At 39.0% G+C, this 25,650-nt stretch overlaps 1 protein-coding gene across 6 annotated transcripts in view; it reads left to right on the forward strand.

The window, feature by feature from the left end:
- Window positions 1–25,650, forward strand: part of filip1 (filamin A interacting protein 1) — a 153,811-nt gene that overhangs the window by 116,702 nt on the left and 11,459 nt on the right. For 5 of the 6 annotated variants that reach the window (XM_008122107.3, XM_008122091.3, XM_008122080.3 and 2 more), the window contains one exon: window positions 20,597–23,402. In XM_008122107.3, coding sequence (XP_008120314.1) covers window positions 20,597–23,402 — 2,806 coding nt within the window. Of the gene's footprint in view, window positions 1–7,920; window positions 8,189–20,596; window positions 23,403–25,650 lie in introns of those variants that run through there. The other variant, XM_008122116.3, reaches the window with a different exon arrangement.

Genomic DNA, 25,650 nt, shown 5'->3' on the forward strand with positions numbered 1-25,650 from the left:
CAATATTTTTGTAGGAAATGAGAGGTGACACGAAAATGAAAGCCGCACAGTCATCGTGCTTGCTTTCATTTTCCTTTCATTTTGTACCCGTAACAATAAGCAGATACTGACAGAGGGCTGCTTTTCCATTACAGCTGATGTGTACCAATGGGTGTTAATAATTATATTAATATTACTAACAATAGTTATTCTGGGACCCTAAGCTGAGTCTGAGAGAGCTCTGCTTCCCCGTGACATCTGATGTGTACCAATGGGTGTTAATATTGAGATTAATAATGATAGTTACTCTGGGACCCTAAGCTGAGTCTGAGAGAGGAGTGCTTTCCCATGACAGCTGATGTGTGCCAATGGGTATAAATAATAATATTATCATTAATAACAGTAGTACTCTGGGGAATACCCAAGCGTTTTAAAAGTTGATGGGCTAAAAGGGCTCGAAATGCCCTCTGTGTGTGGTGATTTTCATCCCTCTAGCCCAAAAATCGAGCCGGGGGAGGGGGGGAGCCTAGGAAACCCTCCCATTGCAGCCAATGGTCTGAAAATTTTTGGTTTTTTCGTAAGCCAGATGAAAATCCTGTTTGTATAGGCGCCCCATTTTTGTTAGCGGGAACAAATATGAAAATCAGATGACACGAATGAAACTACACAAAATGAACAGCAATTCCATACAAAAGCACAACACTAATGGGCACTCTCATTTTAACAGTAATACCTTTGTAACAATACTTGAAGCTCTGGATGTTATTGCATACAACAACCTGTACACAGCAACAAAAGCAACAAAAATTCCCTTGCTTTGAATGTTTGTGGAAGCCTTATTGTCTCTCTCTGATAAAGAACTTTGTTCACTGCTTTTTTTATTCCAAACTGTGATCCAGAAATGGTGGAAATGGGGAAGGTAGCACAGTGGGATACTGTGGAAATCCATGGCATTATGGTTATTGCTCATCTTCTCATAATATCAGTGATGAAAATAGGCAAGAGCTGCCATTTCTGACAACTAGTATAACATTCTGGCAAATATACAGCCTTTATTTTCTCGGGGGTGTCATCAATATACTGAATTTTTTTGTAAAATGTTTCAGGCAAAATGATTAAAATGAGACTGAAATTGAAAGAAACAACTACTTATTTCATTTAAAGGTTTTCTGAATGGTCTCATGAATCTAGAGAATACTGGCAATTAAAACAACACCTTCTTGTTTTCTTTTTCTTTCACCCAATTAACATATAAGGTAATGAGTTACAAAAATTAATACAGTTAAAAGTGGCTTCAAAATATCTGTATTTATTAAGCATTTGGAAAGATAAAAGACATGACATAACTGGTAATATATGATAACTAGGCAGAGAAAATAGAATTTTAGGACACAACTTTAGAACATTTTAGTGGAAGAACCATTGTTCAAAGCTTGGAAATGCTGCTTATTTGGACTATAATACCCAGAATCCATTTAATTCAGCATTGTTCAGTGGCAGCACAAGCATTACATAGAAAAAATTCCAGGTCCAATCCCTGGCATCTTCTAAGCAAATGATAGATGATTTGAAAATCTTCTGGCTGAAACCCTGGAGAGCTGTTCCCTGGAGACTACTGGGCTGGATGGATTATAGCCAGCTTCCTGTATAGGAGGGGCAAAGTGTGGCCTATGGTTTTGTTATTCTAATAATCCCCAGGGCTCTAACATCTTTCCATGACCTTAAAAAAACGTTTTCATGACCTAAGATGGCCAAGGTAAAAATATGCCAGAAATGGCACCAAACAGAGAGTGTTATGTGGGCAAAACAATTCTTTATATTTTTAAGTGGGAAGTGTGGCCCTCCAATGTCCCCTGAGGGGCTAACCTACAATACTCGCTCAGCCTTACTCAATTGTGGTCTAAAACAGGGTCCTCAAAATGGGTGGGTGGGCTGGTTGTTTCAGTTCTGTTAGTACCTTACAGCATTGTAGGTTTGCCGTTGCTTGCTGTAAACCGCCCTGAGTCCCCACAGAAAGGGAGGACAGAATATAAATAAAGTTAGTTCTGTTATTATATATATATATATTCATATTTCACCATGCAAGGATAGTACAATGGTGTGCCAAGGGTGGAGATACAGGAGTGGCCTGCCCTGGTTGCTATTCCATGGCAATCATGCAACCACTGATAGTAGCAACATAGCAGGATGAGCACCCTCACTATTGTACCTCTCTGCATTTGCACAACTGTACTGATTTGCCAATCCATGGTCCTGCAGCCATACTTCTGCTTTACCTCATAACTCTGCCCTGCTGTAGTTTTAAAAAATGTCACGGTTATGACTAAAGATATTTTAAAAATTAAAAATAAAACTTTAAATCAAGGATTATAGCCTTGGGAGTAGCAAAGGGAAGAGTTGGAGAGGAGAGGAGGACAATTATATCCTCTGACATCACTTCAGTGCTAACATCCTGACACAGAAACGGAATGGCCCCATCACACAAAGCAGATGACAGGATCATGGTGTGACATGTGGCTGTTGACAGGTTTTCCTGCCAGTAGCAGAGGGCTGGATTATTGCGAAGAGGTGGCAGACTGGCAACAGGATGTGTATGGTGCTGTGCAGTAAGAACCATATCCAAAAGTTTGCCTTCATGTTGTCATGAATATAAATCTGCAATCATTATCTACCCATAATTTACCATTGGTTATACTGGCTAGACGTTCTGGGAGTTGAAGTCTAAAGCACACAGTCCTCCCTGACTGTGTGGTTTAGACATAGCCCTTCCTGACTCTAATTGCTAGGAAGGCCATGTCACAGAAATTGGAGATGGAGTAATGACCTGTCACCACCTTAGGTCTGATGACCTAAAAGATGTTTGTGTGGTGTTCTGAACAAGTATGTCCTTGGGCCCTTTACAGTCAGGGTCAGCCCGAGGTATTTTGCTGCCCCCAAATGGCTGAACTTTGCAGTCTGAGAAGTGTACTCCAGTATTTGGTACAGGTTGCAAAGGATCTTGAGATGCATTTTGTACATTATGTTGAATGCCTGAAATATTGTTTCCACAAGCAATTAATCAGATCTGTAGATCTTCCCCCAGCTGTCTAACCTGCAAATCTGAGGATGTATTTTTTAAACTCTTGTGAAGAATGGTGTGTGTCCCATTTGTTTGGCTATTTCAGTCTTCTTTTTGTTTCTTTTCATTTGTGATGATAAGAAACAGACATGTAGGGAGAATTTGACAGAAAAGACAGATATATGATGCTGAACAACCTCAACAGAAGCTGTACAAGGACCACATCAAAATCAAATGACAGGTGGGATGCTAGGTTATGGAGCCAATCAGATTATGTTGAAAATTCATATCTTCTATTTTGGCTTTCTGTGGGTTATAAATAATAATGGATTTTTTTGGTGTAACTTGTGTATTAATGTGGTGGTTTTCAGAGGTCTCAACAGAGGTTCCAACAATATTGTATTTCAAAAGGACATTAAGAACTTAGTGGATGAACTGGCCAAAAATGAAAAAAAAGGAATAAATATTGTATAAGCAGCTTGAAAATACCAAGGTGATTTCTGTGTAAGTCTGTCTATTACAGTGACCGGCAACTACAGTCTAGTGGCCACAAACTGATACTGACATATGGCCATCCTATCAAAAAGACTTTGGAAGATTTTTCAAAAGTAGGTTTGCATTTTGAATAGATCAAATATTCCCTGGAGGTTTCTTTTTGAAATACTAATCGGGCTGAGCCTGTTGAGCTTCCTAGATCAGACTGCATTTGGTGCCTGCCCTCAGGGCATTCAGTCCACATTCCAGACCACGGGGACTACCTCCAAAATGCCAAAAACAAAAGCCTCAGATCCAAAGGAGGCTAGAAACCTTTTTAAAGAATGTTAAACAGTGAAGGTTGTGCCTCCAATTTTTTAGAAGATTTATTTGCCATCTTTGAAGAAAAGGTATTTTCTTTTTTTGCCAGATAAAGAAGAGTATGCACAGTCACAAAAATGGTATTGGCATGCTGGATACACAATCCCAGGGCCATAGTTTACTGTAGCGTCATTTTCATGATGCACGCGAGTTTGTAGTGGTGAAAGGGTGTAAGTACTAAAATTGTGTTTATTGGGTACTTCAGGCTACTGCCCTAGCACTAGAAATGTTATACAACTTGCATTAAAGCCATGCTTTGAGTAGAATTGGGACTAGGAGTGCACCCACACTGTAAAATTAAAGCATTTTTGACACTACTTTAATTGCCATTGCTCTACACCAGTGGTTGCCTACCTTTGGGCCGCCAGGTGTTTTGGACTTCAACTCCCAGAAATCCCAGCCAGCTTACCAGCTCTTAGAAACTATGGGAGCTGAAGTACAAAACACTTCGAGGTCAAAAGGTTGGGAACCACTGCTCTACGCTATGCAATCCTGGAAGTTATGGTTTGGCAGAGAAGGCTAAAGACCTTGTAAAACTTAACCCCCCTGGTTCCATAGTGTTGAGCCATGGCAATTAAAGTGGTGTCAAAATGCACTAATTCTGCAGTGTAGATGTACCCTATGAAGAGGGGCGTTTTTTGTTTGTTGTTGTTGTTGTTGTTGTTGTTTGTTTGTTTTGTTTTTTGCAGTACAACTCCCCAAATCCCACAGGCAGCATGGCTGCACATCATGGGATTCTGGGAGTTGCATCCAAAGAATTAAACTTCTCCTGCTTTTGGGTGGGACGATCATAATTTTAGCTAAGGAGATGTCACGTTCATCTGTGGCTCATAGTCTGTTGCTAACAATGCAAATGTGTTCACCCTGAAGTGTCCTCACTAAAAATGCCAGCATGGTCAATGGTTTGAGTGTTGAATTATGGCTGTTGAAAACCAGGGTCCAAATCACCGCTTAGCCATTCAAACCCATTGAGTGGCCTTGGATATATCACACTCTCTCAGTCTCAGAGGAAGCTAATGGCAAACCTGCTCTGAATAAATCACACACTAGGGCAATGTAATCATAAATCCAGGTTGACTCCAAGGCATACAACAACAACAACAACAACAACAACAACAACAAAAATTTTCACTCTGTTCAGTGTGACCTGTTTTTTTTTCTGTTTGGCGAAACCTCTAGCCATGTTTTCTTATTTATTTGAGAATGCATTGTACCCTTCAAGCAAATCACAGATTCTGACAAATTCAAGCAAGTAACTTTGCCTTGATGATAGAGTGAGAGGGACTCAAACCTCAAAGGCTTTCCTTCCAGAACATCTGGCCCAAAGTTTTGTTCAAAGTCTGAATTCCTTCCCTTTCTCTTCCTCCCTGCCGCCCCACCTCCATCCCAAAAACCACTTACAAAAAATATTCAACATTACTAGCTTTATTTCACAAATCATACTCCATAAAAGATAATGAACGCATGTGAGCACAAATTCACATGGTGGGATTTAAAGGCTGCGGGCTGGTGGAGAACAGTCTCAGTCATCAATTCAAAGAAGGGAAAAAAGGTCCCTTGGAGAATGATATAATGTTTTATAACATCTGCCTGGAATGACCTATTTCAAATGAGAGCAATAGCTGATGACGGAGGCCAGTTGTTCAGCTTAAGTTTACTAAGTGAAGGGTTTTTAGGGAATATGATGTAAGTAATATAAAATGTATAGCCTGGAATCAGTACAGCAAGGAATCTGTTGCCCCCCCCCCCCCCCCAAAAAAAAAAATCCTGCATTCTTTTTCAAGGATATGTTGTATTTCTTTTTATTGACTACATTCCCAAGAGGCAGAACATGACTAATGCAATATATTTATATTAAAAACAGCCCCGTTTCTTCTTTAGTTTGTGTTGGGGAGAAAAAAATAACACAAGCAGATTGAAACCTGTGCTGAGAATGGGTTCGAGGAACTCAGCGGCATCTATTAAGCACCAGACAGGTGGAAGTGTGACAAGTTTTTGCTGAAAGATGAAAAACGTCACCAACCATACATGAAGGTCATTAAGACTTTAATTGGTCCTTCGGTGGTGATTTGCTGTTTGTGTGACTTGCATTTTCATTGCGGTGAGTAGAAGTCAAATCCTTAGAAACGAATGTTTGTTCTTCAACAGATGTCTCTCTGCCTTTTGTTTGCAGACTTTTAAGGAATGTAGCCAAGAAATCTCAGGCAGTCTGTGGATTTTACCTTTGCTGCTGTTATATCGGTGCCTGCTTTGACATGAAAGGCAAGGGAGAGGCCAAGGCAAAGCTGATTTTAGATCAGAGCTTAACCTTAGATCTTCTCTTTAGCCAAGACAGGAGATGGAGGTGACAGAGTGCAGTGGAAGGCTTCAAGCTACTGAATTTCTTGCAACTATTAATGTGTATTTGATATGCATGTGATGAAGAGAAAACCTATTGCCAGAAAACGTTTTGTGATTCAAGGATAAAGACCCAGAGCATAACTCGCAATTCCTCTAAATGTATTCTGATCTGGGCATATATTCACTGGTTGTGTCAGTCTATACCAGGTTCCAGTCACCTTTTGGAGAATCGTAGCCAAAATGTGGCTCTTATGTCATCACTCTTGATACTGAGAGTTGCAGTCGCAGTGAGTTAAACCCTTGTGCTGGCTGGATTGCTGACCTGAAGGTTGCCAATTCAAATTCTGAAGATGAGGTGAGCTCCTATCTGTCAGCTCTAGCTTGCGGGGACATGAGAGAAGCCTCCCAGCAGGATGGTAACACATCCGGGCATCCCCTGGGCAACATCTCTGTAGACAGCCAATTCTCTCACACCAGAGGCGACTTGCAGTATGTTCTCAAGTTGCTTCTGACATGATTAAAAAAAACCTCCTGGTGCTTGAATTTCATTCAAGGGTAAATGCTAATATGATTGATCTCATGCAAGTTGGACATTTGTTTGACTTTTTTCTCAAGGAATTCTCTGTGGCTAAATGCTACATCATAGCTGTTCCTTTAAAAAACAAACCCCTGCAAACTGGATGGCTATTGCAAAATTAAAATTATACAGGGTGGGCCAAAGGTCATATACTGTATATGATCCTATGGTATTGGATGCCATTTACAAGATTTGATTTTTCATACATCATCTGAATTTATTTTCTATATATAGTGCATATGAGACTATAGTATTGTAAATGAAAACGAAAAATAAATAATGAAACCCCTTTGTGACTTTTGGCCCACCTTGTTCATTCAGAACCTATCAAGCTATAAAAGGAGAAACAGATTCTGGATCGGCAAATGTTGATAATAATGTCCATTTCAACCTGGCATCTCTAAAGATGAACAAAATATATACTTTTAAAACCATTTTTTGTACTTTTTAAAGTGGTAGACGTTTACTTTAAACCATGTAGACAGGATAAGTATGACGTTCATCTCTCTTTTGGGTTGCTATGAGTTTTCCAGGCTGTATGGCCATGTTTCAGAAGCATTCTCTCCTGACGTTTTGCCTGCATCTATGGCAGTCATCCTCAGAGGTTGTGAAGTCTGTTGGAAACTAAGCAAGTAGAGTTTATATATCTCTGGGATGTTTAGAGTGGAAAAAAGAACTCTTGACTGTTTGAGGCAAGTGTGAATCTTGCAATTGGCTACCTTGATTAGCATTGAATGGCCTTGTAGCTTCAAGATCTGGCTGCTTACTGCCATGGGGAATCCTTTGTTGGGAGATGATTAGCTGGCCCTGATTGTTTCTTGTCTGAAATTCCCATTTTTGAGTGTTGTTCTCTTTTCACAGCATTAAGGATGAATTTCCTTTCGCTTAAGGGAAGTTTCCTTGCACGCTGTGTGATTTCAACTTCGGAAAGGACAGCGATTGCTGGTCAAACACATGCCGACTAGATCTGGCTGAAGCTCAATCAGTTTGGAAGTGGAGAAAAGAGGTGGGGGGGGGAGGGTTACCAAATGCATTTCTGTTTCACCTCCTTCTCTCCCTCTCTTTTTGGCTAAGCTTCTCTCTGGTCAACATTTTCCCTTGCTGTCTGAAGTTGTGAGGCTCCACCTCTCCCCCCTTCGCTGCCCAAAGTGAAATCTGCACAATAATGAGCCATATAAGGGAGGGATGACATCATCAGAGAGTGGTCCCAAGCTGTTTTGCACAACATTCACCTTTCATTGTTCTGATGACATGGCTGGAATGTGATGGCTAATTCCCTGTAGAGCAGGGGCCAAACAGGCCCTGCAGACTAGCAAAACTCCTGCAAAGCTGGGCAGGGAAGGGAAGGGAGAGCGGGAAGTGCTCCTAATTGGAAGAAGGTAAGGAAGCCACTGCTCTGCTCTTTGCAACATTTAGCCTTATTTTTTAAAGGGGATCCTGAGATGTTCATTGTTCTTGCTGTGCATGCCTTTCACCCCAGTGAGTGCCTGTGTTAAGAGATTTGCTTGGCAGGCAGGCTCATTTGGGAGCTGCTGCGCTTAACAGGGTGAAGGAGAGGCATGTGCTCAGCTAAAGGGGCAAACTACAGCTTTTTTAAAAAAAGCGAATAGTTCAGATCTGTGTATAGTTGCTGGTTGTTGAAGTATCACGTCAAGGATAACCACTTTTTAAAGGTAATTTATATGGAATAGTGTCTGTTTTGATTGATGAATGGAAAGGTGGTGTAAAGCTTAAACTATCTTTGGTATTACTCTATAGTCCACTTTTTATTTCACTGTGTAGAAGACTTTTGATGTATTTCTTTCAGGAAAGAGATAACCTCAGCTGGCAAGAAATCCATCTCAAGTTTTAAGTCTTCTGCTTCACAAAAAAATTATTTTTCTCAAACCTAATTGATACCCTTTTGTATCACTCCATATTGATAATTATTTCCCATGAACATACAAAGTTAAATTGTTTGTCTGTCTTAGGATACCACATTGTGAATATTATATCATACATTATTAAGATTAAACTTGTGTAAGAAATCTAGCAGAGTTTTAAAAACATTCCATTACGTTAAACAAGGCAATTTGGCAGCTCTGATTTTTTTTAAAAAGTGATGTTTTGGTTAAATTGGTGTTTGAATGGCTTTTCAAAACATCTTTCCGATAGAGTATTAATGTTTGTAATTGTTTGACATTTTTGTTTTAGCAGGTAAAATTGCTCACTCCCAAAATATTTAGTTTTATACATCAGTTGTATTGCTACTGCTAAGTAACTCTCAGTTTAACTTAGTGATTGAATGGGAGGCAACATGGGGAATCCCCACATATTTGCTACTTTGGATCCCATGATGGGAGTGAGGTGGGATACTAAAAACCTTAAAGCAGATCTCAGAAAACAATGACAAACACTGAATGGTATGCTGGGCAGATGTGGAATAAATACCATGCATTAGATTTTTCAAGCTTTTTTTATTTTTACATTATTACAATGCAAACTATTGTAGTGGTACATTTTGAGTCAAAGTGCTTTTAAAACATTCATCTTAAAAATAATCATTATGACAGTCATTTAAGTTAGGCAAGTAACACTATTTACAGATCAATCAGGGATACAGACTGAGAATTGCCTGAGGTCACTGAGTATATGAATAGCTCAGGTGATACCTGATCTAGAGTTTTGCTGGGCCAGTAAATATGTATGCCTTCAATTTGCTTCTTGACTTGTGGTGATCCCATACATTTTCTAGGATTTTTTAAGGCAAAAAATATGAGGAGTTGGTTTTTCCAGTTCCTTCCTCTGAAATATAGCACTTGGTATTCGTTGTGCTCTCTCATCCAATTTCTAACCCGGCTGATGCTGCTTAGCATTTTTTTAAAACATTTTTATTGGGTTTTACATTCATAATTCATAACAACACTACTTCCCTTTTTTCCAATATTTTTTCCCTCCCTACCACCCACACCCTCCCTCCTCAACCACAGTATGTTTATATTAATCTTGCAGATCCAGCCACAGGTAAAGTCTTTGTATTTTTTCTTTAATGTAATCGTTGGCTCCTCCATTTTTCACCCAGTTGAAGTAGTCTTTCCATCTGTTTGTAATGTCCTTTTGTTTATTCATTCTTGTTACTTGGTTAGTCATAATTCCTGTAATATCTAACAACACTTGATCATACAAATAATCATTCCAATTATTTAACGTCCATTTCGATTTGTCTCTCCATCCTCTAGCAATCACAGCATGTGCTGCTCTTATTGTTACTTTCAATAACTCTTGGCACTCAGTTTTTATACTTGGATGATCCAGCACTCCCCAAAGTAACAAATCATTATTAATTTGTATTGTTATCTGTAATAAGTCCTGGATTTTCCCTTGTATCATTAGCCAAAAATTTTTTAATTCAGAACACTCCCACCACATATGTGAATAAGTGCCCTTTTCTTTATTACAATGCCAGCACTTTGAATTCTTCCCTTTTATCATATAAGACAGTTGTTCAGGAGTTCTATACCATCTTAATACCATCTTTTTTTCTAATTCATTATATTTTTCTGTTTTTATTTTATTTATGTTCCTAATTATTTCGTCTACTTCTTGTGTGCTTAATATTTTAACCCCATTCCATTTGTTACGTATTGCTCGGATCATAAATTCCTTATCTTCTACCATTAAATTGTATATTTTTGCCACTGTTCCTTTACTTGTTTTTTCTCTTGCATTTAGCAATTTATCTACCTTCAGTTCTTCAGTGGGCTGTGCACCCTCTTTTTTTACTTTTTCCCAGATCCCTCTTAATTTTAACCAATATTCTTTCCCCCCTTTTTCCAAAAGGTCTAGCCAGTTAATTATCCCTCCATCTTGTTTCCACATATCTTTTACCCTCCTTAATCCTTCTTCTTCTAAGGTATTTACCAACCTTTCAGGGAGTCCCATGCTCTTAATTGGGGTCTTTCCAGAAATTTTATTTGCCCATAGTTTTTGCCATTTTTGCCAACATTCAAACTCAATCTTTCTTGGACCTGTTAGTTTTTCTTTTATTTCTTTAATATCTCTAGTATATAGCCCATATTTTCCCCGCCCTTCATTTATTTCGTTCTCTACTTTTATCCATTTATCTTCTCCCTTTAAACTTATTTCTAGTAAAGATCTTAGTTGAAAGGCCTCATAATAGTTTTGTAGGTTTGGAAATCCCCATCCAAGTAATCTTCTTGGGGTATATTGAATCTTTTTCATTATTCTGTTTCTCTTTTTTCCATATATCCATTCTCTCAAGGTATTATCCCATTCTTTTATTTGTCTATAGTCTATTTTTATTGATAGGGTTTGGAACAGGTAAAGTAATTTGGGTATTATGCACATTTTTAGTGCTAATATTTTTCGTGGAATACTTAATTGTTTATCTCCCTAGGCTTTTAATTTTTCCTGGATTTTTTTCCATATTGCCCCATAATTGGCTGCTTTTAACTTAGTTATTTCTTTTGTAATGGTTATACCTAAATATTTTATTTTATTTCTTATTATTTTTATGTCTCCCATTTTTGTCTGCAGCTCCTTCTGCTCCTTTTTCCCCATATTGTATATCATCATTTCTGATTTGCTCATATTCACTTTCAATCCTGAATACCTTTCAAAATCTTTTAATATTATTTGTATTTCATGAATAGCTTCTGCTGGGTTTTCCATTATTAGTAAAATATCATCCGCATAAAGATTTATCTTCACCTCTTCGTTCCTAATTTGATATCCCTTTATCCTGCCGTTGTTTCTTATTCTATCTGCTAGAGGTTCCATTGCTAATGCAAATAGGAGCGGAGACAGAGGACAACCTTGTTTTACACCTCTTTCTGTTTTGAAATATTTTGTTAAGCCTTCATTTACTCTTTTATTAATATATAATCTATCCACGAAAAAGATTTATGACTTTGTGAGAAGTATGTTGGCTTTTTGTTTTATGAGATTTGCTTCAAATATGTCCTCCATTTTCCATTTTTTTACAAGGTCTTTGTTTTTTCTAAGGTCCATATTAAAATCCCCTCCAATTATTAGCTCCCCTTGATAAATTTCCTGTACTTTCCTAAACCACTTTCTAAAATATTTCTTTTGTCCTTTATTTGGGCCATTTCCTATTGTATATTTCTTGCCATTTATTTTGCATATTAGTACTATGTACCTCCCTTCCTTATCTATTATTGTTTCTAATATTTCCAGTTTCAATGAGTTTTTCATTATAATCGCTACCCCTCTAGCTTTATTCGTACCTCTCGCTTCAGCTATCACGCTCCAACCTGGAATATTTATTAATTGTTTGTTATCTTTCTGATGTTTGTGGGTTTCCTGTAAACAAAGCACATTGCAATACGATTTCTTTGCTAGTTGTATTATTCTTGACCGCTTGAGATCTGAGGCCAACCCGTTTGTATTTAAAAAACACATTTTTAACTTGTCACCCATTATCTATGTATATTTGTGGCTCCTCATCTGCAATGTTCCCTTCCCTTATTACTGTGGTTACCCCTCCCCCCTTCTCAAATGTTATTTTAAGGAAATGAATCTTTCCTTTCATTTGAGATTTCTTGCGGCACTGCGCCCCCTGTTCCCTCTCCTATTCGTTCTTTGTTATTACTATTCCAGGCCATACAGTTACTTCACTGTTTTTGCCCATTATATGCCTGCTTTCAACCCTCTACCCGCCATACATATTAGTTTTGTTGTACATAAGCTTAAACATAATGTCCATTCAATCCTGCATCCATCTTCCACAGAGATTCTAAGGTAGAGTCCCTACTTATTATGATGTTGTAGTCCTTGTTCATTTTAATGGTCTTGTTAATCCACTAATCTTCATCTTCGTCACCTTCCTCTGACTCACTTTCTTCTCCTTTTTTCTCTGTAGAGTCTTTTGTTTCTGATGTCAGTGGAAGGCCCAATTTATCCAGCATTGAGTGAGCTTGTTCTGGTGTTCTTGCAGTATATTTTTCCTTGTCTTTGTAAACCAGAATAGCCATTGGTAACATCCAGGAAAACTTTATCCCGTGAGCAGTCAGTCTGTCTGCATACGTTTTTAAAAGAGCTTTTATCTTCAGAGATTCCGGAGACAGGTCGTGTTTTGGAATTATTTTTTTCCCTTTATATGTTAAGTCTCTGTTTGCTTTAAGGAGTTTAAACACTTCATCTCGTTTACTTTCTGTGGTGAAGGCCATTATGATATCTCTTACGCCTCCCCTTTTTGCATGGTGAAAGGTTCTGTGAACTCTTTCAATTTGAGTTTGCACTATTTCCATGTTTAAACCTTGAAGCCATAATATTATTTCCACTTGTAAATTCTCTGCAGAAATTTCTTCTGGGAAACCGGACAGTCTCAAGTTTTTTCTTCTTTGTCTATCTGATAGCTCAGCCACTTTATATCTTAAAGCTGCAATTTCGTTCTGGTTTTGCTGCGTTCTTTTCTCAGTCTGTTTAAGTTTTTTTAAAATTAATTTATTATCTTGTTGTATGGTCTTCATTTGTTTCAGCAGCATGCCAACTTTTGGATTCAAGGTTTCCGACAGCTCTGTAATCATTTGTTGAATATTTTGTAGTTCCCGTTTGGATGCCATTTTTGGCCGTCTTCCCGGTTTGATTCTTGCTTATCTTACTTAATAAAGTCTCTTTCCCCCCCATTATTTTACTGTAGAGAAAGTTTGTTGGCTGCAGGGGTCTCCCACGAATAATTATCCATTAACTGACTGCTAAATTAATACTTATCTCTGGCTCTGGACTTTATTTCATTTGTATCTCCGGAGAGTCAGGAACAGAGCTGCTTCCTCTTACCCAGGCATGCGCAGAGCCCATGCTGCTTAGCATTTAAGATCAGGCCGGATCTGACACCTTTAGGGTATTTTGACCTTCAGTAAATATATATAGCATGTAAATATGTTTCATTTTAAAGAAACTTATGAATTTTAGAGGTTGATGTTATTATATTTCTACAAAACTAAGCATATTAAATCATAGTAAATGTATCCAATACATAATTATGGTTCATTTTATTTATTTATTTATTTATTTCAGACATTTGTATCCCATCCTTTTCACCGCTGGGGGGGGGGGGGGGGCGACTCAGGTGGCCTCACAACCAGCAATCATTAGATGCCAAAAAACATAACATTTATAAACAAATTACAATTAAAAAGAAATTAAACATTAATTAATAACATCCATTTAAAAGCACAATTCGAGTCATAATCCAGGTGTGTCCGTTATCAGTCATAAAATCATTTTTACTGTTACCACTGCATCTGCTGCTCCGATGCTTGGTCCCACGACCAAGTTTTACGTTTTTTCCAAAGTCTATCAATTTATAGAAGTGTATCAATTTCTAATAATTCCAGATCTGAATTCTAAACAGTTTATTTAGAAAGGCTAAGCAAATTTGCTGGACTTGTAAACACTGTGTTAGGGCTGTATAGAAACTTTCTTTATGTTAGAAAATCAGCATAGTAGAAAAGGTTTTATTTAAAACTTTTTCCTCTTCCTCCTCCTCCCCTTCCTTCTTCAGAACCAATACAGGAAAAAAAAATCAATGGCCCTATCCCCATTGTCTTTTATCACATTTTGGAACCGTAAATGTTAGAATCAGACTTGACCTTTTCTTTTGTTTTCATATGTTTGAATTTAGGTACTAGAACGATGGTTCAGCATGCCTGAAACCTATGTGTATATCATTCTAGGATGCACCCACCTCCAACACCAAAACCTGTGGATGCTCAAGTCCCATTATATGCAATGACATTGTAAAATGATGTCTATTATATGAAATGGTAAAATCAAGGTTTGCTTTTCCGAATTAAAAATATATATATATTCAAGCCATGGATAGTGGAATCTGTGGATTTAAAGAGCCAGCTATACTTAGAAACTTTGAGGAGTTCATAAAACTGGGAAATGACTCTGAGTCTAAGATATTAGGCAGGGTTTTGTGAAAGGATCAAGGATGCTTGTACACGATCTTTCCCAATGGACGATCATCTTGCTTCATGCATAAATGTTTACCAATGGAGTCTTTGTGTTGTAGTTCCTATCTCCCTATGTATTCTACTGCTTCACCTTTTTCTTTACACACTTGCACAATGCTCTCTCTCTCTCTCGCACACACACACACACACACACACACACACACACACAAATTAATTACAGAGAGGAAGAACCTTTCATTTGGTGTCATTAGGAGCCATCTATCTGAGAAGCCATTGAGGAGTTAAAGAAGTTCATGTTGTGCAAGTGCTAAGGAGATGGATGAATATAAACAGGATTTCTCGTGCATAGAGTTCTCTTGGTTCAGAAATCATGAGTATATATAGGATGCACACCTAAATGCACATGAGAATGAACAACACTCATCCTTCTCTGAATGATGACTGACCGTCATATATTTCTTTCAGTTGGTTGCACATAGAGATGCTCATTCATGACCAAAGTGCGGTGCTGCTAGATGTACCCTCTTCTCCTTTCTAAAGCATCCCTAGAACTTGATTTGGATATTGGTGTTTTCTCTTACAACAGTATACTAATATAAGGAATAATCTCATCTGTGATGACATTGTTAACCCTCCACCTTCTCCACTTTTTTCAGAGTAGGGCAGCATTGAAATTCGAATGAGGGTTATGAGGCCACTATATATCTTAGCTAGTGTGTGGAGCAGTGGGAAAGTGCATGCTCTTGTACAAGCATCTAGTTGGTATGAGTGACTTGTTTAATTATTAGGGTTTTTTTGTTTTTGTTTCAGGAGCGACTTGAGAAACTGCAAGTTGCTTCTGGTGTGAGAAATTTGGCCGTCTGCAAGGACGTTGCCCAGGAGACGCCCAGATGTTTTGATGTTTTTACCATCCTTGTGGGAGACTTCTCTCGTTTTCCCACATAGAGCTGGAGCTGATAGAGGGAGCTCATCCTCACTCTCCCCGGGCTGGATTCAAACCAGCAACCTTCAGGTCAGAAACCCAAACTTCAAGTCATCAGTCCTGCTGGCACAAGGGTTTAACCCACTGCGCCATCAGAGGCTCTTAGTTATAAGTGTGTGAGTGGGAATCATAAATTATTATCTTTTATTAAGTGGTTATACAGTTTTAACACACTTGAAATGATTGACGATGACATGAAACTGCAGTATGATGTAACAGCACAAGAGTATCTTTTGGATGGAAATAATCAGTATAATTAAGTACACACTTGAAAATGTAGTTCTGCTGGCCTCCTTTTCTTAAGAACACATGCTGGATAGCTCCCGAGGGGAGGTGACAGCTTCATAGCTGCCTGGTTAAAGGGGGGCCTTTATGTAACTCAGCTCTCCTGGGTGGAAAGCATTTCTCCATAGTAAAATGCCTGAAAGCTATGAGTATATCATAATCACACAACTGTTCTGTACTGAAAATGCTTTCTGGGTATTAGCATGCATTTGCTTGCAAATCGGGTTGCTTGATTCTTAATAAAACACAAGCCAGACAGTGTTCTTGAATCATTTGATACAGTTTTTAGTTGTGTGCCTTTGTTTGGATTTAATATTTTCTTTTAAAAAATTCAAAGCAGCTTGACTTGTTGTCATAAAAGCAGAATTATAAAGAAAATATGTATTACTTTCTGGAAATTTTACAATATTTCTGGTAAAAACATTATGTGAATTTTGGCTTTCAGGGATTTAATGGAGATATGTTTGTGGCTACTCTAAAGCATAATGAATCTGTCTATTTTGGGAGAATTAGACAGAGGACTTTATCCTCTGTCTAATCCAATCTGCTATTTCGCTATGGTTGCATTAGATACAGGTACTGCTTGAGTACATTGGATGTGGCTCCTCTCTTCATTAGTGCAATTGTACTGACTCAACAATCTGGTCCTACAGTCATACATTTACACAGCCCTGTAACACTGCCTTTCTGTATTACTGCAGTTTCTGTATTATTTTATTGATATTTTTATTTTAACACAGTTGCACAGTTTTGGCATTAAAACATCAAAAAAACAATGTAATATCTAAAAGGAAAGAAAAACTGCCAGCTTTGGATAGTGAGGAGTGGAAGAGACCCATTGCCCTTTAGTAGGTAGCAGCAACATAGCAGGATGTAGAGCTATTGATGGGTTTTACTCCTCAGTACCTAAGGACAGCAGAATTGCAGGGTAAGGGGAAACAAACCAGTAAGAGGGCACCCACTTTCATGGGATGTGTCAAAGACAGAACGCCACAAGATAAAAGATAACAAAGTTTATTGGAGTTACAGAACCAAAAATACCCGTAAAAGACAAGGGCTAGGCAAACACTGGCCTTAAAAGTAAAAAGAGACAAGAAAAACGTTCAAAAGATAAACCGGATTAAACCGGAGTTTAATCCGGGTTAAATCAAAACAGCTTGCTTCAGCCTGGGAATAAACAAACAGAAGCTGGTGAACAAAAAGTTCAAAGGAATGCAACTAATTGGCAGCAGATGCTTCTCTGCTGCCAAGAGCTATGTTTGAGTAACTTAGAGGTTACTCCTCCACACAGCAGACAAATTCCCGATACAAACACAGCAGACGAGGGCAGAAGCAGTCAGCGAAGTCCCAATCCGTTCCGAAGGTCGTAAGGCCGATGCAGATGTTTGTAGTTCACCAGTTCCAACGATAGACACAGGTAGGAGAATCCGAGGCCGTAGTGAGTCAGTCCGTAAGTCCAGAATAAGCAGATGGCGTCCGTCAAGAAGACGACGGAAGGTCAAAGCTATTAAGATTAAGCAGAGGTTGCACAACAAAACCCCACACAATTCCTCCCGCCGTCTGAGCCCAATATCCAGGATAACTTACGTAGTCAGCAAACAAATCACACCCGTCTTCAGGAAAACTTCCCACACAGATCCCAAGCGTTCGTCCAGATTACCTTGCCCAACGCAATTTGCTATTGCTCCCAAACCCCATTTTATGCCAGATACAAGTCCTCATCGCTATCAGCTGTTCTCCTTAGCCTGGGCGTTTCCTCATCACTTTCCTCATCAGAACTGGAACACCTTTGACTACGCCCCACTGCATCCCCAGCTGTGGATCCCGTCCCATCCCTCCAGCTTGTCCACGGGTCTAATCCTGAAGGTCCCCAATCGCCTTCCATACTATCATTGCCAGTGGCACCCAAATCCTCTCTTACACGAGTCCATTCCATGTCATCCTCTTCCGAGCTAACCATCTCTTCCTCCATTCTCTCAGTAAACCCCTCAAAAGAATCCTCGTCAGATGGTTCTGCAAAGATATCTCGCAGCCGCTTCTTTTCTCGTTCCTCGAGAGTATCTGACTCTCGAGGAGTCTTACGCCCACGTCTCCCAGTAGTAGAGCCATGAGGCTCAACCATAACAGGATGCACATTAGTTTTGCCTGCCTCATGTGTTGAAGCCTTAAATCTGGTGTGTTCCCAACTCAATAGTAAAATATATACGGATAGCAGGTAATACAGCCTCAGCAGCATCTTGTTATTTGTCTCCCATATTCCTCCAATGAGATGGCATACATTACTCTCTTACCTCCAACTTTAAACTTAGAGAAAAAAGATGCAAAGCAGGAGAATGACTGGTCCAGGTTACCCAGTGAGTTTCCCAATTCAGTAGTATTAGATCGGGAACTCTTGATTTGCAGCCAACCAATACATCTCATGTAGGATTACTGATCTGGTTCAGCAAAAACTGTTTTACAGTGGGAAAAGATTGCAGTAGGTTTGGGTTGCCCTGAGATTATTTTTTAAATTAATAATTAAATGTTATTTGGCAGGGGAAGAACTACCTGAAAGCAAGGAAATTGAAAAATAGTTCACAAGATACATGTTCCTCTACATTAAAGATGGTGTATTTTGTGAGTGTTCTCAGTGCACTGAAAAGTATCATTCTGATATGAAGATTGTTCTCAAAGCTTTCTGCACCACCCTGGATCACCTATCAGGTTATAGGATGCAATATATCTTTGCATCAGGTCAAATGATGCAACATATCTAGGCTGTAGGAAGATTTATACCACTCAAAAGTCTAGCAAAACCATATGAGAATGGTATGCACCAATATCATTTGAAGTTAAAACATCTTTGCAAGCATGTTTCTGCTGTATTTCTTCAGCTATCCCCTCAGAAAAGGAATTCTGCTTCTTTCTCCCTGTTTTCATTTTTTAAATTGGGGTCCATGCTGTACACAAGGTCATTCATATTTTTGTGTCTCTCATATAAAAATGCCTTCAAAAGATTTCTATGTCAGGCTACCTGTTTGGTAAAGAGGGAAAGGGAAAGGTTTTCCCCTGATGTTAAGTTTACTTGTGTCTGACTCTGGGGATGGTGCGCATCTTCATTTCTAAGCCGAAGAGCCGGGGTTGTCTGCATGGAGCACTGTTACCTTCCAGCTGGAGCAGCACATATTGATCTACTTAATTTGCATGTTTTTGAACTGCTAAATTGGCAGAAGCTGGGGATAACAGTCGGAGCTAACCCCGCTCCTTGGATTCTATCTGCCGCCTTTCATTTAGCAAGTTCAGCAGCTCAGCAGTTTAACCCGCTGTGCCCCCACTTTGTCATTGTTGCAACATTAAATCATTAGTGGGTTAATACAGACTTACCTGAAACCTGGAACTAGCTCAGATTTCTTTTTATTATCCAAACCTGTGGTCAGATAAACCTAGACTTTTGCTGCTTCTGCCTCATATTTTATAGGATTATTTCATTGTGTCTGTCCCCTCACATCTCCTTCAAGCAGTTTGCTTCGTAATTAAAGTTGTGATCCTGTGATTAAAAATCCTCATTCAAAGACCGTAGAAGAAGCTTTGACCATTAGTGGATGTTAGCTGTTTTTGTCTGGTCTCATCCATTAGAGCTTTGATATTCTTAGTTTATTACAAGTTTATTTTCAAAAAATCTATTTTTAAAATGTGTATCTTTTAAAATTTAGGTAATTGTCTTTGATTTGCTCCATTGCAAGAGCTTGAGTTAGTCTACTTTTTTGGCAAATTGTGTCTGACTTTGAACTGGTTAACTGATCCAAGTTATGGTCTCAGTTGGAACCAAGCCAGAGAATTTTACACACAGAGACATACACACACGGATCTGAACTGGAGCTGAACCCAAAATGTTAATGATTTAACTTTTGGCTTTTAGCACATCAGGCAATTTTGGTGTGCAGTCATGTAATCGACAGTGCATAACTAGTCTAAAGAGATGAGGAATTCTAAAAAATTGTTTCAATCTCACATTCACATATTACTAGAAATAGTAGATTTGGACAGACCTGGGTAGCATAAGAACAGTTCCACTGGCTCAGATTTAAGGTCTAGTGTGGCCTTCTATCTCACAGTAGACAATCATATGGGAAGCTATGGGAAGCCCACAAAGGACACAAAATAGTCAGCCTCTTCCACTGCTTCTGACTTGTACCTGATTTATAGAGCATATGGTAAATTACGACATTTGTGGAATGTCCTTTAGCTAATTGACTGAAACAAAGTTGTCTTTTCTTTTCTTAGTTTTATAATTTCATTGAGTCAGAAAGATTGGCCTCAGCACTTTTTTTCTCAAGACCTATAAGGCTACCGCCTTATATGCACAACTCCCATATAGTAGATCTAGTATATGTTCTTTTTAAATACTTACCTACTTACCTACCATCCCCAATCAGATAACTATGGCACACAAAAAACTATGGCAACTATAAATTTTGAGGTACATTCACAGGTACAAACATATAAAGGAATTCATAATTTTAGGAAGCAGGATTTAAAGTTGTTGCAATTTTAGGAAAAGAGGTGTATGACACTATGTGCACTTTTTATCTCCACAGATTAAAGAAACTTCTTGAGCAAGAAAAAAACTACCAAGCCCGCAAAGATAAAGAACATGCAAAAAGGCTCAACAAGCTCAGAGAAGAACTAGTCAAACTCAAGTCCTTTGCACTCATGCTTGTGGATGAGAGACAGATGCACATTGATCAACTTGATCAGCAAACTCAGAAGATTCAAGATCTAACCCAGAAATTAAGGGAAGAAGAAGAAAAACTTAAATTCTTAACTTCAAAAGCCAAAGAGGATGGGCAGAAACTGATGAAAATAGAGGCAGAACTTGAACATAAGACATCATCATTTTCCCAAGAGCATGAAGAGATGACAGCGAAATTGGTGAGTCAAGAATCGCACAATAAACAGCTTAGGCTTAAACTGGTTGGCTTAACCCGCAGAATTGAGGAACTAGAAGAAACCAACAAAAGCCTTCAGAAGACTGAAGAAGAGCTTAAGGAATTGCGGGACAAAATAGCTAAAGGGGAATGTGGGAACTCCAGTTTAATGGCTGAGGTGGAAAACCTCCGTAAACGAGTGCTTGAAATGGAAGGCAAAGATGAGGAGATCACAAAAACAGAATCTCAATGTAAAGAGCTTAAGAAGAAGTTGCAAGAAGAAGAGCACCACAGCAAGGAACTAAAGCTTGAAGTAGAGAAACTACAGAAAAGAATGTCGGATCTGGAGCGGCTGGAGGAAGCTTTCACCAAAAGCAAATCGGAATGCACCCAGTTGCGTTTGAACCTGGAAAGAGAGAAGAGCTTAACCAAAGACTTGATCAATGAGTTGGAAGTGTTGAAGACACGAGTAAAAGACCTGGAGTCTTCAGAAAATAAGTTGGAAAAAGCTGAATTGATCTTAAAAGATGACTTGACAAAGCTGAAGTCTTTTACAGTCATGCTAGTGGATGAAAGGAAAAACATGATGGATAAAATAAAGCAGGAAGAGAGAAAAGTTGAAAGCTTGAATAAGAACTTTAAGGTGGAACAAGGCAAAGTTATGGAAGTGACCGAAAAACTCATAGATGAAAGCAAAAAGCTTTTGAAGTTGAAATCTGAAATGGAGGAAAAAGTGTCGAGTTTGATGAAGGAAAGAGATGAGTTAATTGGCAAACTGAAGGGTGAAGAGGAAAAATCTTTGGAGCTGAACTGTGCAGTGGAGCAGTTAAAGAAAAAAATTGATGGCATCGAGGAGGTAGAAAGAGAAATAGCAAGAGGTCGAGTCAGAAAAGAACTAGGGATAAGTGGACAAGAGGATAACAAGATTAAAGAACTGACGGTTGAAATTGAAAGATTGAAAAAGCGTCTGAAGCAGCTAGAGGTGGTTGAAGGAGACTTGATGAAGACAGAGGATGAATATGATCAACTGGAGCAGAAATTTAGAACTGAGCAGGACAAAGCTAATTTCCTTTCTCAGCAGCTGGAAGAAATGAAGCTCCAGATTGCTAAAAACAAAGCAATAGAGAAGGGGGAGGCCGTCAGTCAAGAGGCAGAGCTGCGGCAAAAATTTCGGCTGGAAGAAGCTAAAAGCCAAGACTTGAAAGCTGAAGTACAGGCTCTCAAAGAGAAAATTCATGAGTTGATGAACAAAGAAGATCAGCTCTCTCAGCTCCAAGTGGATTACTCAGTCCTTCAGCAAAGGTTTCTGGAAGAAGAAAATAAAAATAAAGCCATGGGGCAGGAGGTGCTTACATTGACAAAAGAGCTTGAGCTGTCTAAGCGCTACAGTCGTGCCCTGAGACCAAGCATGAATGGGAGAAGAATGGTCGATGTACCTGTGACATCCACAGGAGTGCAAACGGATGCAGTAAGCAGTGAAGCAGCAGAGGAGGAAACTCCTGCCGTGTTCATAAGGAAATCCTTCCAGGAGGAGAACCACATCATGAGCAATCTTCGGCAAGTTGGGTTTAAAAAGCCTGCTGAGAGGTCATCAGTGCTTGACAGATACCCTCCTGCAGCAAATGAGATTACAATGAGAAAATCCTGGATTCCATGGATGAAAAAAAGAGAAAATGGCCCTCAGTCCAATCAAGATAAAGGGGCCAGAATACAAACAAGCCCAGAACGTCCAGGAGAGGTTGTAGTTTCTCCAAAGCAAGGACAGCCTCTTCACATCCGTGTAACTCCAGATCATGAGAACAGCACTGCTACTTTAGAGATTACGAGTCCAACAGCTGAAGATTTCTTCTCGAGTACCACCGTTATTCCCACCTTGGGGAATCAGAAACCACGGATTACTATCATTCCCTCTCCTCATATCACGTCACAAAAAGGGAAAGGAGGTGAAAACCCTGTAGGTCCGGAGAGAGCTATGTCCCCCGTGACAATAACTACATTTTCTAGGGAGAAATCCTCAGAGAGTGCCAAATCTCAATTCACAGAAAGGCCAATGTCCCCAATTCAGATCATGACCGTGTCTACCTCTGCTGCACCAGCAGAAATTACTGTGTCCCCTGAATCTCAAGACATGACCATGGGAAGGGCTGTGTTTAGAGTGACTCCAGAAAAACAAACTGTCCCGACTCCAGTTCGAAAATACAATGCCAACACGAACATTATAACAACAGAGGACAACAAAATTCACATCCACTTGGGTTCTCAGTTTAAGCGCTCACCTGGTGCTGCCCAAGAGGGAGCAAGCCCTGTGATTACTGTCAGACCTATGAATGTAGCAGCAGAGAAAGAGGCTATGACTGGGACTGTCCTTCGTTCGCCCAGGAATAATATGTCCTCAAGACCTGGAGCAAGCAAAGTTACAAGTACCATTACTATCACTCCAGTTACTACATCATCCACACGAGGAACACAATCCATGGTAAGCCATGTTGACACTTATAAAGGATATGGGGACAAGATAGGCAAAATGTTGGGTGGAAGTTAAGGTTGTGAATCAGTAGGGAGAAAGTGGGACTTTTGTGTGTGTGGTCCTACACTCCACTTGGGAATATGTTTGCCTGGTTCAAGAGCAGTAAGATTTGTGGCCTTGAAACACTTGCTTTTTATTGTAAACAGTCCCTCTGACCCAGAGTGGTAATTTGTTTTTGTTATTGTGCGGTGAGAACAAGCCAACATCTAAAAGTGTTGTATGTGCACTTTTGTCTAGAGTTTTAGACAGAACTTCTGGCATATATTCTGTAAAATTATGGTGAAGGCTAGTTCCTAAGTAATTTGCTTTTCTTTCTGAATGTAAATGGACAGGTGCCATTTTTATATATTGCATCCTTTACAAGACAAGCGACACATGCTTTTCTATACACACAAGTATAGAATATGATATGAGTAGTGCCAAATCCTATTCAGAAATCCCATTATTTAGTATAGCTTATTCAAGATGCCAAGGGTTGTCCTTAAGAAATGTAAAATAATGAGAACTGAATTTTCTATGGCCAGTTCTTGAAGTGGCAGGATTATTCCTGGATTCTGACATTTTATATTGCAGAACAAATTCAACCACTATGCCTGGCATGCCAGGAATAACTATACTAGAGCTATTCTCCCTATTATGTATTGTTATTGTTGCTGTTTAATTGTTTGTAAAATAAGACAACTATCCAATTACCATATGATGATAGTCCCAGAACAGTTTTTCCATAGCTTATTTGTCATAAGAATATGGTATTTAGGTGAATTTGTGCATTTAGATAGGTCGATAAAAACAGATACATTTATAATATTTGATACTATTGAACAAACATACTCAGCACATTGACAAATTACAAACATATTACAGACTTGGCTCCTCTCTTATCCTTAGCACATATATCCCACCTATCCACCTATATTTAGTTGGCTCTCAACATTTGCTGGGTTAGTCTCCTTCAGGAGAGATAAAGCGAGGTATACATAAACATAAAAATAATAGTAGGCATAGAAACGAAATGAAAGTGAAAACGGCAAATAAAAATTGCTATTTTTTTACATGAGAGGACACCTTTCTTGAAATGTCTAGGTCTTCCAGCATGATTCTGTACCCAACCTCAACAGGAAGCTGAAAAGAGAATCCATATTGGCAGACTGATAGATTTCTAGAGAGGTGTTTTCTCTAGGGGCTTTTTCACACTGGGCATTTTTTGCTTTGTTTTGCCGCTTGGACAGGGCCTGCTGTATGCCATCACGCTACACAAGGCAGGCCCAACCCATATTCCTCCCAAAGTGAGGTGGAAATGGCAAAAGGCGCTTCCTCCACCACTATGGGGAGGAAAGTGTTGTTTGGATAGCTCCAGTGAAACTACCCACACTTTCCTCTTCTTTTCCCTGTATGATGGCAGAAAGCGCAGTGGGACAATGTGTGTGTTGCCGCCCTTTTTGCCATCTGATGGGGGGATAGAAAGGGTGCCAATATACCCTGTCCCGTGTGAAGAACTTCTAGGAATCTATAGGTCCTCCAGCATGAGTCCTCCATAGAGTCATACTAGAGAACCTAGAGATTTCAATAGATAACATTTTTAATCAAATCTGTGAATAATCAGTTCTACAAAAGTCAAAACAATGTAGGGACTACTATACTCTATTTCACCCTGTACTGCATTGGAAAAAGGGAATTTATAAATTCATGAAAAACAAACAAAAACAATTAGCCTTAAAATATTGCTACATTCCCCCTTTCCCCTTCCTTTCCTTCCATTCCATCTTTTTTATTCTTCTTTAAAAGGGAGACTAAACAAGTATGATCTAATGTAAGAGTGAACCAATAATGAGAACGAAATTGACACTTTGGAAAAGGTTAGTTCAGAATATCACCGCAAGCACAGGGCAAATCGGAAATTCGGGTCCTAATTGTACTCAATTCTTTGTGCACATCCAGGAGTGCAACACTTTTGATGACAAATTCCTTTGACAGGCTACAATCCAAGCAGCAAGCTTTATGGTGTTTTTTTTTAAAAAAAACCTGGGTCTTGCAAAATTGCATTTCTAACAGCACATGCTTAATTAACTTCAGTGAGACATTTCTGATTATTGGGAAGGAAAACACAGCTAGAGTCATAAATCCACTCTAAATGCAAGTGTTCTAATAAGATTGCATGATTTTCTAAAAAGGGGTATGTTGTGTGTTTCTTTGCAAG

The sequence above is a fragment of the Anolis carolinensis genome, chromosome 1, assembly GCF_035594765.1.
Source record: "Anolis carolinensis isolate JA03-04 chromosome 1, rAnoCar3.1.pri, whole genome shotgun sequence".
Classification (NCBI taxonomy): Eukaryota; Metazoa; Chordata; class Lepidosauria; order Squamata; family Dactyloidae; genus Anolis; species Anolis carolinensis.